Here is a 14,811-nt window from a genome sequence, read left to right as displayed (position 1 = left end):
AACATGTAAGACTCGAGGCATGTTAAAGCCCACTTGTCCATGTGATCTTCTTAACAGTTTTCGATTGGCTGTTGTTAACAGCCTCCTCTAGTGACGAAGCTGCAAGACATACTGTGCGCATTGACACATTGCCCGAAAGTACGTGAATGAAGTCAGACCAACATTCATGGAACCGGTATTGGATTCTCTATTTCATCCAAACAGCACACAAAGCAGGAAGATAGGAAAGTGACTGTTTAATTTCGCCTGTTGGTCTGACATAGCCTACATTTTTACTTTCTGAACTAGTCAACTAGATAGGCAATTCCATTACTGGAGCTCGAGACATGGAAGAAATTCGTTGCTTTTCCTCAAACAGAAACATCTTGTGTTTATTTGATGTGGATGGAACACTGACACTGCCAAGAGAGGTCAGTCGTATTAATTTTGTTACGTCTTCATTTGAATTATTGAGCCATGTTGTCTACTGCCTATGTGCGTATTTTGTAACAGAGGCTACAGTATGCGCAATATCCTGAGTTTGCTTAATAGCAGTTATAACCTACTTAATGTCGTAGAGCTATTCATCTTCGCTAAGGTTGCATGTTCTTTTCTTACGTAATACCATTTGGGCTACTATTTCTAGGATGCTCTGCAAAAGGCCACCCGATAGCCTACTTGTTACACTTCGACACAGACCAATGCCGGACTTGCATTGAAAACAGTTTAGCGTAGTCTGTAACAGCATACGCCACATAGTAAAAAAAATATATGAATGTTTAGGCTACTTCATTCCCCTACCACTTTAATGTGTAGGCTACCATTATTTATTTATTTATTCGTGTAGCCTATTTATTTATTTATCTGAATTTGTGATTTCGCAGTTTTAGAGCTTTTATTAGGATTTATGCACACTGCTGACTTGACAGTTTACAAACTGACGTAATCACAGATTGTTTTCGTTTGTGAATCGCTGCAGTGCTACAATAAACATTCTCGAGAACGCGGTGTCCTCAGCAGCTCGTATGGGCTAGCCTATGCTACGATTACAGTAGCCTTTAGTTGTGTAATGTTCTCAACCTGAGACGTCAGCATGTCTGTTCTGAGCGTTTACGGCGTCCGTCTGATATTATTGTCACACTGAAAGAATGATGCAATGGTCGGTGTCTCGGGTTCTTTTCAACTTAACAACATTTAAAGGTCGTCGGGAAGATCCAGGGACAATTAAAATAGTGACTTTAAAAGTTTGCGCAAGCTGATTCTATTCTCCAATTCAAACACAGGAAATATCAAATAATGTTTATCCAACCTTCGTTTAATATGTCACTTAAAGATAAATGAATAGCAGAAGGAATGTCCTGAGACTGGACAAAGGCTCGCACCCTTTGACGTCGCTTATCACACTCGCAAAACCGTGCTGGTCCTCACGTAACCTGAGATTTTCATAATAATTTATCAGCATCGTGCGCCCAACCCACTACAACTAGTTACGCAAGTCAAAATATAATTCAATCACAGAGCTGCATGTTCAATGCATACCTTAAACAAAGACATCACACACTTTATCATTCCTATTCTGAGCCAGCACAATGTATGATTGTGATAGGAGATATCTGGTGCTGTTGAGTTCAGTGGCGGTAGTGGTGATCTGGTTGAGTGCTGGGAGCAGTTGTCTTGTGACGTTATGTCGACAGTCAGGCAGAAAGGAATACAGTGTCCCCTTGCACGTTATCGTCATTTATTAGACTATCTGGTTATATTGTGTTATGTGCTGTGGTGAAATAAATAATCTAGTGTTAGAGTTATTTTTGATCTAATTTGTCTCTTTATGTTATCCTCATGCAGAAGGTCGACCCGCAGCTGGATGCCTTTTTTCAGTCCCTGCGGAAAAAAGTGAAGATCGGTGTGGTGGGAGGGTCAGACTACTGCAAAATTGCAGAACAGTTGGGAGAAGGAGATGACGGTGAGTATCCCTGTCCTTGCCCCACTTCCTATCAATCCCACTATTACTTTTCTTGACTCCCTGATGTGAAGAATAATTGATCAAAAGACTTCCAGTCCCTGGTGAAAATAAGAAAAGATGGCGAATTTGACACAGTGATGAGATGAAGCTAAATGGTTTACGTCTGTTGGCCCCACTGCATGTTGACTGATTGTTAAAAAAAAAAATAAAAAAAAAAGCATGTTGACATATTGCATGTTGATAGCGCAGCTCACTGACCTGTGATATTTCCGAACGTGAAGGCAGTGTGCCTGACCTGGTGACCTTGAAAGCGAGTTGAACATGTCTGGCCAAGTAAACAAAGAGTTGTGGAATGTTGGAGAACTGGCAGCATTTGACCAGACACAGAGGTTCGCTCACATCATCAAACCTCATCAAACACGAGAGAGTCTTAACAGCGATTCTGGGGACAGGCTGGCCTTACACTGGGGCTAATCTGCAATGCTGTAATCCCACAATGTCCAAGAATGGCTGTCTTGAAGGGGAGGGAGGCTATTTGTGTCTTGTCAAGGGCTCAAAGTCCTAGGTCATGTAAGGTCACAATATTCATGCTACGTTGCTTTCTCTTGCAGTAATCCGTAAATTTGACTACGTGTTTGCTGAGAACGGAACAGTGCAATACAAAGATGGCAAGCTCCTCTCAAAACAGGTAATTCAGAACGCAGCAGTAAGTGAAGTGATATGTTGCAGTCAAACAGTCTCTGTAGCTGATCTTCATCTCTGCCACTAGGTTATTGACACTGTACAAAGCTACCTCACGTGCTCCTCTATGAAGCCACACACAGCAAAGGTCATTCAGACTATGAATAATGATCATCAAGGTTATTTGAGGTCATTTTTTAGCAACAAGAATCATAAACGGGCTACAAGCATCAGCAACCGCACAGTGAGAATAGGTGGGGATACCTTTTGGGGATACCAAGTTACTAAAGGTTATACGCGGCAGACGAGGGTGTTGCCCATCAATGAAAGTAGGGCCCTATCTCTTTTCAGTAAACTTCAAACACATTTATTACCACAACCCACCTTTAGGGACACTCCCATAGATTACCACTGAGAACAGGATCCACTATGCATTTCTAAACAATCCCTGGCCAAACAAACAATGAGCTGGGCCACAGTTGATGCTTCTTCCCCAGTTATAGTACTGTAATAGTGCTGGTAAATGATCTGGTCAGCTTCAAACATCTAGTTGATCTTGTTCTTAATCTCTTCTAGGCCATTCAGAACCAACTGGGAGAGGAGCTTCTGCAGGACCTCATCAACTTCTGTCTGAGCTACATGGGATTGATCAAACTGCCCAAGAAAAGGTAGGATTTGTCTTTCCATGTAGCAGAATTGTACAGCCATTGTAAAGTTGTGAGAAAAACATGAAAGATTTGTGCATGATGAACTTTCTCATGAGGAAAATGCCCAACTTCAGTGCAAGGAGGAGTAAGTCAGTGCATAAGTTTTCAGTTCCCCATCCAAACTGAAAAAAAAAATGTTTGGCAAGTTTGTGGGATCATTCCCAACTGTTTTTGTCTTGTCCTGTGTGTAGTATTGTTTGAAGATTGATGAGAAAAAAAAATATGTTGAGACAATTTTATCATGTGTCTGAAACATAACAAAATGTGAAAACTTGAAAGGCTCTGACCTTGCACTATGCACTATGCCTTGTTAATGAATGTGACACTGTTGACCCTGACACTCCTTGTCCTTCTCCAGGGGCACTTTTATTGAATTCCGCAATGGAATGCTGAACATTTCTCCCATTGGTCGGAGCTGTACCCCGGAAGAGCGTCTTGAGTTCTCTGAAATTGACAAGGTAACTGTAAACCAATTTTTCAGTGTAGGTTTTCCCAGATTCTGAATGCTTGGTACATAACATTATTGAAATCTAATTTCGGAAGAGGGCACACGTCGCCCAGCTACTCATTGAGCTCCACTGGCTGCCTGTAGCTGCTCAGATTAAGTTCAAGTCACTTATGCTTGCTCACAGAGTGATTGCTGGATCGCTCACACCTACTTAAATTCTCTTGTAAGGGCAAATGTAACCCCAAGGATACTCGTCTAATGAGAGTTGTTTAGCACTGCCGTGTGTGCAAGTACGGCAATCTAGACTTTTCTCATTCGTAATTTCACATTGGTGGAATGAGCTGCCTAGCACTACCAGAGCAGGGGCGTCTCTTTCAACCTTTGAGAAACTCAGCTTCAGAGAGCACCTCCCCTCCTAACTTGCACTTCCACTAGTACTTAACTTGCACTTACAGCAGTTACCTTCCTGCACTTTATTCTATTTCTTATGCAAAATGGTATTTATTGTTATTGTCTCTATTGCTCGTAGCTTGATTGTTCTCTCCTTTGTACATTGCTTTGGAAGTGTCTGCTTAATGACTAAATGTAAATTTGGGGCTAAACACTGTGCTACTTTCCAGATACTCAACACCTTACTCTTTAGAGCATTGTTAGAGCAACACAGTGAAGTGTTGAATGGAAGGGGTGTTGGAATGCCATGTGGTCATTTGACCCTCTGTCAGCAGCTGTTTTCATTTGTTTCCTTTGCACAGAGGGAGAAAATCCGGGAGAAGTTTGTGCAAGCCCTTCAGCAGGAGTTTGCTGGGAAAGGATTGCGGTTCACCAGAGGTGAGCAAACTGGCCAGGTGGCATTATGGCCTAATCAAAGATCTCATATTCATTGTCTGCATATTTACATGCATATTTATGAATATGATACTTAATGAACCTTATTAACCTTTCACCTGTCAGTCATAACTTTCTCAACCTGTCGGCCAGCCCAGTCCCCCAACTGTGGGAACATTAGGCTTGTTTAGGCTCCTTTATCAGAAAGTCTCACTTACAGGGCTATTTCGGTTGTTGCAATGGAAAAGCCATCATGAGTAGTCCCCCTCTATCCTCTATATTATCTTGCAGACAGGGATGTTTCTCTCCAGTGCGTGAGAGCTTGGGTGTTTACTCTTTGTGGAAAGAGCTGTTTTTCTCAGTTAATGATCTGTGAAAATATACTGTGGGCAGCCACACAAACAGCTGGGGGTGTTGTTGATTTTTTTCCAGCAGGAGAGCGGCTTATCTGGCCGCGATGACACAATTAGCTGCAAGTTGTGAACAGTAGGACAGGATATGTTTGTCCATGATATGAAACTATGTAGAGAGCAATGTCTTCTATGACTACGACTGACATGACTGCCGCAGAGACACTTTTTCAAATGTTGTTTCTGCTTTTGCATATCTAGTGTTGTGGTTTAAATTGCAGCACTTTGTGGTTTGTTGTTAGTGGCACCTCTCAAACAAACCAGTGTGGTGCATGATAAACATGCAAATACATGCACGAGAGGTCCCCTTTCAAAATAAAGAAATATTTCTGTTTATATGTAGTAACAAACTTAGCACTAAATACTAAATAGTAAATACTTGAATTTAGCACATGTTGGCAAGCCAATTCTCTTCAGTAGCAGGGCTGTGAATATCCTCATGCAGTGTTTACAGCTCAAACTCAGTTTTTACAGCCCCAACAACTCTATCATGAGACGTGCTGGATTATCATTTAGCTTGAGTCTCCTATCTATCTATCTATCTATCTATCTATCTATCTATCTATCTATCTATCTATCTATCTATCTATCTATCTATCTATCTATCTATCTATCTATCTATCTTTCTATCTATCTATCTATCTATCTATCTATCTATCTATCTATCTATCTATCTATCTATCTATCTATCAGTCAAGGGTTACAGGGTTGTCTTTGCCATTACCCATGCCAGGGCTGCATGTGAAATGCACGTATTGGTCTTTTTTTTGCCTTTTCATTAGCCTGTATGGATGGGGATGGCGATAGAACACACTGGGCTAGGGAGGTGTGTGTACCAGTGGACCTCTATGATTGGCTGTCAGCCTGCCAGTTGCTGCCTGTTGGAGAGATGCGCTGTGCACTTTGGGCTTTTTTCACAATGTAGTTAGGTCAATACTGAGAAGGAGGGACAGGGCGTGTAACAATGCCTGTCAAGAAGCATGCAAGGTGACCACTGACAGTGTAACCACGGTGACCCTGCTGATGCATGCTTGTGGCTTAGAATTGAACTAAGCTGTCCCACCCCCACCAGAGGAACTTCTTTTCAAACTAACAAGCTCACCCTCAAACTGGGCAGACTCAGTGACCATTGTGAAGGTTTTCATGATTGCTTGGAGACCACCAAAATTCTCATTTCAGTAAGACATGCATGTGTGTTTTTACTTCATATCATGGACTTAAGCCCTGTGATGAATCTGCCAAGAGGGCACTGTTTCTGCAAAGCATCCATGGACCCTATCAAAGCCCTGTGTTGTCAGACTAATCACCTCACAGCTCGGCTCAAATGCCTTTGTTCTGCCAAGCCGAGTGGAGTGATCAGTGCAGTCTCTGTCTCACAGGAGAACAAGGGGGTTGTTTTTCAGCTGTGTGACTCTCGAAACAGCTACAACAGACTGCTTGAGCTGTTGGTGCTCAAAAGCACGCTGTGAATCTGATCACCCGTTTTTGTAGTGGACTTGTTTTGGTATGGGACTGAATAGACTTTTCGCAGTCTCAAAGAATCTAAGCAGTCAATCCTTCTGTTCTGGTGGAATTACACCTCTGTAAATTGATTCCAAGAGCACGGGGTGTTTTTTTTGTCAGTGAGACACCTTATTTGTAGGCTGTGTAGAATCATTACCAGATTGATCAGACCTTAAAAGAAACTACCTCTTGAAGAACTCCTGTGTCAGCAAAGATGACAAGGCATAAGTTACCTTACATTTTCACCCAAGATTGTGCACACCATGATCTGAAAACAAACATTTTGACTGATAATGTCAGGGGAAACAAGCGCACAGTAGGGCTGGGCGATATGGAAAAAAACATATATCACGATATGGATTATTTTATATCACGATAGCGATATATATCACGATATGCCCTCTTGCTTTACTGGATAGGGGTGTACTTAAAAGTGTGATCCATCACGACCTGTACCACAATTACGCAGATTGTACTGAACGTTTCCATTGAATCTTTAAATAGTAAGATTAAAACAAAGTGCATGACATTTAGTCCAGTGCTTGTGACTTTTAGTGGTTCTTTAATGTAGGCCTACTTTCAGAAGATAAATCAAGTTTAATTTAATTAAAAAACTTTCTTTTCAATGTTTGTTCATATGCTATAGCAATAATGATGAGAAAAACATTTTCTTATATGGCCACGTATAAAAATAAGAAAATTAAGAAGTTGGCCATTACACATACGCCCCATTGACCGCTTCAGCCCGTTGGTGCAACAGTGAAGATGGTCCTGTAAACAAACGCAAGTAAACGATGGAGCTGCGTTTTATCTGGATAAAAAGCATATTAGCGTTTACATTTCCCAACCAATTTCATTTTTATCTTCAAGGGTTTATGATCTACGTGGAGTACCAAAAAAAACCTCCATGCTACTTAGAATCTAGATAGTTAAGCTATAAACGCCAAAGACATATACACATATGCTATGTCTATGATAATCGCTGCTAGATGCTCACTGTTCTTGTGCTCCCACAGCTCCTTCACTTTTGAAATACTGAAAAGAAATCTAAACTAACGAAATAGTGCATCTTAAACTACAACTATTTGACCATCATTGAGAAAAATGGAACAGAATCTGCTAATAAATGGCTACACTTGTATTATACTCGTATTATACGGCTCTCCAAAATGTTCAAAAAAGTTCCGTTGATTTGAATGGGCCACCCCAGCATTTGCACGTCTGTAATGTCTTGATTTTCACTGCTGCAATAAAGTAATGACGCTGTCATTAGCAATGGGTGTCGATGCCCAATTGTATAACAGCGGCTGTGGTAACAGTTACACCTTCCTGCAGCGCGTCCATTATTCATTTTTTTTTAAAACCAGAATTAAATTTCGCGGGCTCTCACCGTCAATCATGTCGCAAGCGTATGATGCAAAGCAGCGTAATGTAAAGCGGTGTCGTGTCGCAAAACCACGTTCTCTAAAATGTATCTTCATATTCTTTTTTTACAGTTGTATAAACTTAGAGTTTGCATAATAAGAAAAGCAAAATGTTATATTAGTATGTGAAATTATATTAAAATGTATATTAGCTGTAATAGTGAAAAAATAAGTTTATCACGATAGAAACGATAGAGGAGAAAGGTCACGATAGACACGTTTCTATCGTCCTCACGATATATATCGTCATATCGCCCAGCCCTAGCGCACAGCAGCGACAACGGAGAGTAAAAACCTGTGCACAACAATATACAAACAAGAAAGATGAAAAAAATATAAAATAAATAAACCCAAAAGGGTTTAAAGAAAGGAAACCCCTAACTAAACTTATAATAAAAGAAAAAGTCGTCAGTCGTGCACGGACTGTAAAAGAGCCCTGGCAAAGACAGTGTTGGCACAAAAGAGCATAGTGTGCATAAACTGAGCCTTCCCCCGGATCCCTAAAGGGACTGAAATAGCCCAGGTGATCTTTTGCCAACTAGTCAACAGGCCTTATTACTCTGGCTGGTAACAGCCAGGGTACCCTACTCTCCAAACTACTCAGGAAACTATGATCCAACTCATCACTCGCAACAACAAAAATACATAAAAACCATATTAAAACAGAAATGAAAGATATGATAATGTAATGTAACAGAACCTCTGTGTAACTGAGACTGTAAATGTGGCCAAACTAAAATACATTTCAATTAAAACTAATAATACAACTAATAATAACAGAAATTAATACACTGGCCTGTGACTGGTGAAGCTGAGCTTACGTACTTGAGGAAACAGTGCCCCCATTCTGTCGCTCTCTCAACAGGTGGTCTCATCAGCTTTGACGTGTTCCCTGAGGGCTGGGACAAGAGGCTGTGTCTGCAGGCCCTGGAGGGGGAGGGTCTGGAAGCCATCTACTTTTTTGGCAACGAGACAGACCTGGTGAGTGAGGAAGGAATCACCACACACTAGGCCTTAAAAGGGCATTACACAAAGGCTGGAGAATAGTAGCCTAAAAAGGGGGTTTAAGGGCGGGTAAAGGGTTCAGCGATAATGGGAGAATAGGATAAAACAGAGGAAGCTCTAAAGGCACAGATCTTGCCATTTAATGCCATGTTTTGTTGTCCATCAAGAATCCTCGTGACATAAAGATCAGTTGTTGCCTGTAGTAACTGTCAGTTCTGTTTTGTTCACCTCCAGGGTGGAAACGACTATGAGATCTTTGAAGACCCACGCACCATTGGTTTCACTGTCTATTCTCCTGAGGACACTGCGAGGCTCTGTCGAGAGCTCTTTTTCAATGCCCCTCCCAATGAATCATGACGACCTTTGAGAAGAGAAGAGCAAGTCTCAAAGAAAGGGACGGACTCTCTTGCCTCTGTGTTTTAGAAATGCACTGGTGACAAGTGTTTCTTCACCCAAACCAAGGGATCATCACTATCATCTCTTTATAATGTACAGACCAAAATCTGTCCTTTTTTTCCATTGTCATTGAGAATGATGATGGCGATTATTATCATTCTGGAGTACTGGAATGCTTTAAAAGGGAACAATTCCTCGGCATCCCCTGGATGTTGTGGTTGCCACTTTATGGGATTGTCATGGTATAGACTACTGTTGCCTGTTGCTCACACAGGATGCCCCAACTGACAATGATGGACAATGGATGAACCAGATAGTTCTATTTTAAATGTTTGTTTTGTGTCTGATCTTTACATGAAAAAAGGTGTTGATATCAAAATCAAAGTCAGATAATGTTTCCCAAAGCATAGCAAGCCTCCCACAAGTGTACAAGTAGACAGTCCATTGTGAATACCATTGCATCAATGTGGGGTGATTGTTGTGTGTACTTTAACACACAAATTGTCACAGTGAACATACTGTATTACAGATGATTAGATAACATTGTAAATGTAGCAAGTAAGATGAGTCATTCATTTCAAAGGTGCACTTTGTAAAATATAGTTAGATGAAGGGAGTGTGTGAACGAGTGAGTGAGTAAGAAGAAAAAAGAAAAAGATAGACAGAGAAACTGAGTGGGTGGGACGGATTATGGAGTTTTTGCCAATGCGTTTTTTTTTTAATTGTGCGGGAGCAAAACATTCCCAGAAGATAGACGGTGTCCTGTGAATCATTCCCAGAAGCTGAAGAGCAACAGCCATCCAGAGCCTCCACATAATCACTAATTAATGGACTGCAAACAGTTAAGGGACATGATTCTTCTGTGTGCTTTTCCAGTGACTGATGTTTTTTTGTGCTATTTATTATTAGTCCCATGCCCTGCAAGAGCTACAGCAGGGTGGGGTAGGTAATTAATTATGTACGTCACAATAAAGAGACTTCATTCTTGTCTACAAATTGAAGTGAATAATATGTTAAAATATTATGTAATGTGAACTGTACATGTTGACATACGGTAGTCAACTGCACTGTATGTGTACAGCTGAAACTGCAGACAAAAGTCCCCACATAACCAAAGCATGGTTTCTCCCCAACTACCTTGCATTCATTATTCAGACGGATGGGTTGGAAGGTCAAAGTAACATCCATGTTAACACTGCCACCAATGAAAAGGAAAAATCATGTGCAAACAGGCTGTGTGTGTTTACGTGTGTTGTTTGTGATTGTTCAGAAACACATGTACTACACGTCTTTCTTAACAAGATTAGACTTTTCATGAAAATAGAACTTTCTGAAATCAGACGACTAAGTGTGCCCTTTCATTTACCTTGTTTTTACCAACAGTATGTATAAACATTTGCAAACACATGAAGAAATTACATACTTTACTCTAGCAAGTAAAGTCAGCTCTATATTTAGTGGTTGTGCAGGTTGATTTTTTCATACCATTATTACCATTGTATTACAGGGTAACACCACCAAATTATACCATCTATGTTTCCACTTAGACTATACACATAGTGTATGAATGAACTACTTAGCGCATTAATTTGCAGTACGGTATTGTACATTCCATAGAGGATATACTGATATCATGGTTTCAGGTATTGACTAATCCTTAGTTTTGTTATCATTTGGGACAGCTTGCATAAATAAACCAACAACATCCTTCTGTTTGATTTTACTTTGAAGTTGAAACAGATTGTCCCATTTGTGTTCCAAATATAAGGATTGTGGTGATGAAATGGTTTTTGAAGCACAAACATTTGTTACCTAGTTTTACTTACACATGGATTCCCTCTGCTGATATTCGAAATATGTGTGGTTTATTATCTCAACACGCTGTTGAACAGCCTACTTTGTTATTTCAAGGATTGATATTTGTGTTGATCAAGAAAGTTAAGTCAGAATAACGGATGACATTTCAAGCACAAAAGAGAGACCAGCACTTAACATATTAATCATAAATTGTTTTATTACTCTCTCAGAGTTCACACTGAATGATTTCTAACCCCAGTCACAGCGAACTGACCGGAAAGAAAAGTGCTCTGAAATGCAACAAATCAACATTTACATATGACAGTACAAACAATACCACAAATGTGACATGAAATAAAGTAAAATACAGACAGACTCAAGCATAAAAAAGATGCATAGAACTCGTAAACACTCAAATAAAAAAAACGTGAGACAAACATGCAATTAATAAACAACAAATGGCATGTTTAATGCTTGCCTATCTGAAACAGTATTTCAAAATATCTCTAATCCTTAATATGTTTTTTACTAATTCTGGTTGGAAAATTATTGTTTTTGTAGAAAATAACTATCATAACTACAATTAGAAGTGTTCCATCATGTGTTGAGTTAAAAACAATTATTTTGATTTGTCTACGGCTGCTTTGACTAAATTCTGAAATTCTACATACAAGCTGAATTATTTGCCCTGAATAGCTTCAATTATTTCAGTATGGGTATAGTGGTAAGTTTGGCAGTAAATTTTATTCAAGTCATAAGTGTCTTCTTTGAATTTAGAATTTCACATTAAAATCCCTTATTCTAGCAATCAAAGACAAACAAAACAATAAATAATAAAATAAATATCTAAATAAATAAAGGCCAAAATAACAAGTAAGGAGCTGACAGTACTCAGGGGGGAACATGATCATTGCTTTTGTTTCCTTCAGTCACACAGACTGGTCCCTCTATGCCTCGGTGTCGAACCTCACTTGATATTGCCTTTAGTACATTCCCAAGCTCTTCTCATAAATACCACAACTCTGGATTTCCATTCTTCTTTCAACGTATGATTTTCCATCAACCTTCAGTGTCCTTTTCATGACTTCCATTGCCCCATTGCCCCATCTTCCACCACCCCCGCCCCCCGCCCCCCCTTCCTGTTGCGGGCAAATAACAAGGAGCAGAGCCTAAGAGCTGATCATCTGGCCTGACCAGGTCTCGTGCTTCGTTCCTGGGTTAAGGTGTGTGATGACCACATCCACGGCCTGGATCTTGAGGTTTTTAGGTGGGACGCGACAGACCTTGTAGGTGACCTCGTCCCCCTCCACCGGCACATACTCCCCTTCAATGCTATGAGACGAGAACAAAAAGAGCCCTTTGAGAATATCTCCTCTGTATCAGAGAAAACACTTAGTTCTTGTACGACAAGGCCATCATTTCACAATCCAAAACCAAATCACAGAGGCTGGACTGAGCAAGCCAGGAGATAAAGTCCACACACTCTGTGTCAGTCATTTAAGAACATATATGTGCTTTAAGAAACATGAACATCAATGGTTTTAGATTCAGCAGGGTCAGTGTTTGATAGTCTGTAGTTTGAATCTGAGACAAAGCCACTTACTCTGAGATGTGGACAAATATGTCCTCCCCACCGTGGGATGGACGGATATAGCCATGTCCCTGTGACCTGGAGAAGTTCTTGCATACACCCTTGTAGACTGGTCCTGAGGTGGCCCGCAGCGTGCTGGTCAACAGATAGGCAACAGAGAGACATAGCAACATTAAGCATCAGCATCAGACATAGCAACATTAAGCATCAGCATCAGACATAGCAACATTAAGCATCCGCATCAGACATAGCAGCATTAAGCATAAAAAAGGCAACAAAGAGACATAGCAACATTAAGCATCAAAAAGACTCCAGAGAGACATAGCAACATTAAGCATCAGAAAGACTCCAGAGAGACATAGCAACATTAAGCATCAGAAAGTTAATGAAGCTACCGAAAATTGAAGCACACCCACATGGTCTAGCCCCAAATAGTGTCACAAAAAAACAGGCTTTAAGGGTCCTTACGCCGAGTAGGTGCGGGTGCGCTTTGTGGGCAGAGGGCTGGGCAGCTCCCCTGGCACCCCAGGTGCCCTCTCCCATACCCGGCTGCCCTCCCGCAGGAAGGGGAAGGTCAGGGAGAGGGGTGTGTTGTGTGGTGACCGCAGTGCTGGGTCAGTGGGAGATGACAAGCCTGGATCTGCCATAACCGCAACAATATCCTTCTTTTCACCTTGTGGAATGGTAGAACAGGAGCTGGTGGTAGAGCTTTGGTAGTAGGTCTAATGTGCTCGTATCTTGGATTGCAATTATGTGTTGGCTAGAATCAATACGGGCAGTTCTGTTATTTTTCTGCGTACTATATTTGTATTTTAAGGCTGACCGGTGTAGTGTGTCTGACTGATGCTCAGTCCAAATTTGAAGGATTTAAGGCCTCTGGATTTCCTACAAGAGATACAGCAGAGAGGATAGTTTTAGAAACAGAGTTTTAGTCATTTACAGCAAACTTGATTTTGTGTATTCTTTGGTTGTAGTTCATAACAAAAGTTCCACTTTTACTTCAGAAAATGTGGCAAAGTTTGACATTTCAGATAGAGTTGAACTAATTAGTTTAATGATGAACAAGTGAATATGCATTGGTTTTGATGTTCTTGTGAACACAAAGGTCCAAAACAAAAATGATATTCTTTACTCTCTATTTTTACAAAATGTAAACCATATTCCAATAAAGATTTGTTGACATGCAGGCAATGTCACTAAAAGAAGGACATGGAAACAGAGAAACAGTGTATTTATGTGAGGACACACTGGATACCTTTAGACACAAAAGCACTATTGTGAATCAAGACTCGCTGGGTACAGATTGAGACAATGTGCTTGCTATGAGGCGCATGCTCTAAGGGCACTGTGTGCTTTCAGGGCATCGAGAGAAAGACTGTGCCATCTAGGATATGTTTCTTACTTTAGACAAATAGAGAATCAAGGTTACTCTATCAGACCACGGTTTCAGCTGCTCCCACACGTTCAGCAGCGCTTGCGTCAGAGATGCTGAAATCACGCTAGTGTTGTGCCTCTTACGTCACCAAGTTATCAAGCACGACATCGACCAGCCTTTGACTTTAGTTAACCGACAGAAACTATCGGTATGAATTGAAAAGGCTGAACCCAACACACGGCAACAACAACAACACAAATATCACCAGAAAACCAGTGAAGGAATGTGTAACATTGGCAACGAGGGAAGTATATGGTTTATGTTGTGTTATCAAGCGACAGGGAAGTTCACAACAGCTTGACATGCAAGGATGATAACACACAAACAAAATTACCTACCCTAGACCTGCACCCAGTTATCGTAATCTTATTAAAAGCGTGCATTGCCTTATAACAACATGCACTTAGCAGGCTTAAGACCAAATATGCGAATCCGCAATCAACCCCATGCCCCGTTCGAAACTGGTGATGAAATTATGCCCGTCTCACGTTCCAGAAAATTCTAAGGGGTGGTGTGAGACAAAAGGAGTTTGGAATGAGAAGCTAAATATCCTAGTGATGGAAGCTAACGTTAAGTCACTAAAATCCATGGTGACGCTTCATCTGAACCCACAGAGAGTAAAGCCACTCATTCCTCATATTGTCGCT

The 14,811-nt window shown here is 40.8% G+C and overlaps 2 protein-coding genes across 2 annotated transcripts; one reads left to right on the top strand and one right to left on the bottom strand.

Moving 5' to 3' along the window:
* The first annotated feature begins 146 nt into the window (after window positions 1–146).
* Window positions 147–10,655, top strand: pmm1 (phosphomannomutase 1). Its single transcript, XM_080857024.1, has 8 exons — window positions 147–410; window positions 1,825–1,942; window positions 2,554–2,630; window positions 3,200–3,291; window positions 3,689–3,788; window positions 4,531–4,606; window positions 8,806–8,921; window positions 9,180–10,655. Exons 1-8 carry the CDS (start codon window positions 327–329, stop codon window positions 9,300–9,302), a joined length of 786 nt encoding a protein of 261 aa, XP_080713150.1. The 5' UTR covers window positions 147–326; the 3' UTR covers window positions 9,303–10,655.
* Window positions 10,656–12,307: 1,652 nt separating this feature from the next.
* On the bottom strand, window positions 12,308–13,376 carry csdc2b (cold shock domain containing C2, RNA binding b; the record flags this gene model as incomplete). The annotated part of the gene is made up of 3 exons (XM_080857026.1): window positions 12,308–12,470; window positions 12,742–12,864; window positions 13,198–13,376. The coding sequence occupies 3 exons, from the start codon at window positions 13,374–13,376 to the stop codon at window positions 12,308–12,310; spliced, it is 465 nt and encodes a 154-aa protein (XP_080713152.1).
* Window positions 13,377–14,811: the final 1,435 nt, after the last annotated feature.

The sequence above is a fragment of the Sprattus sprattus genome, assembly GCF_963457725.1.
Source record: "Sprattus sprattus genome assembly, chromosome: 18".
In the NCBI taxonomy this organism is placed as follows: Eukaryota; Metazoa; Chordata; class Actinopteri; order Clupeiformes; family Clupeidae; genus Sprattus; species Sprattus sprattus.
The sequence above is the reverse complement of the archived record's forward strand: the minus strand, read 5'-3'. Positions and strand labels throughout refer to the sequence as shown.

Bases quoted from the DNA above. Each gene is read 5' to 3' on its own strand.
- pmm1 (XM_080857024.1), top strand. From the start codon at position 327: ATGGAAGAAATTCGTTGCTTTTCCTCAAACAGAAACATCTTGTGTTTA. The intron at 411-1,824 runs GTCAGTCGTATT...ATCCTCATGCAG, and splicing joins CACTGACACTGCCAAGAGAG to AAGGTCGACCCGCAGCTGGA. The intron at 1,943-2,553 runs GTGAGTATCCCT...TTTCTCTTGCAG, and splicing joins GTTGGGAGAAGGAGATGACG to TAATCCGTAAATTTGACTAC.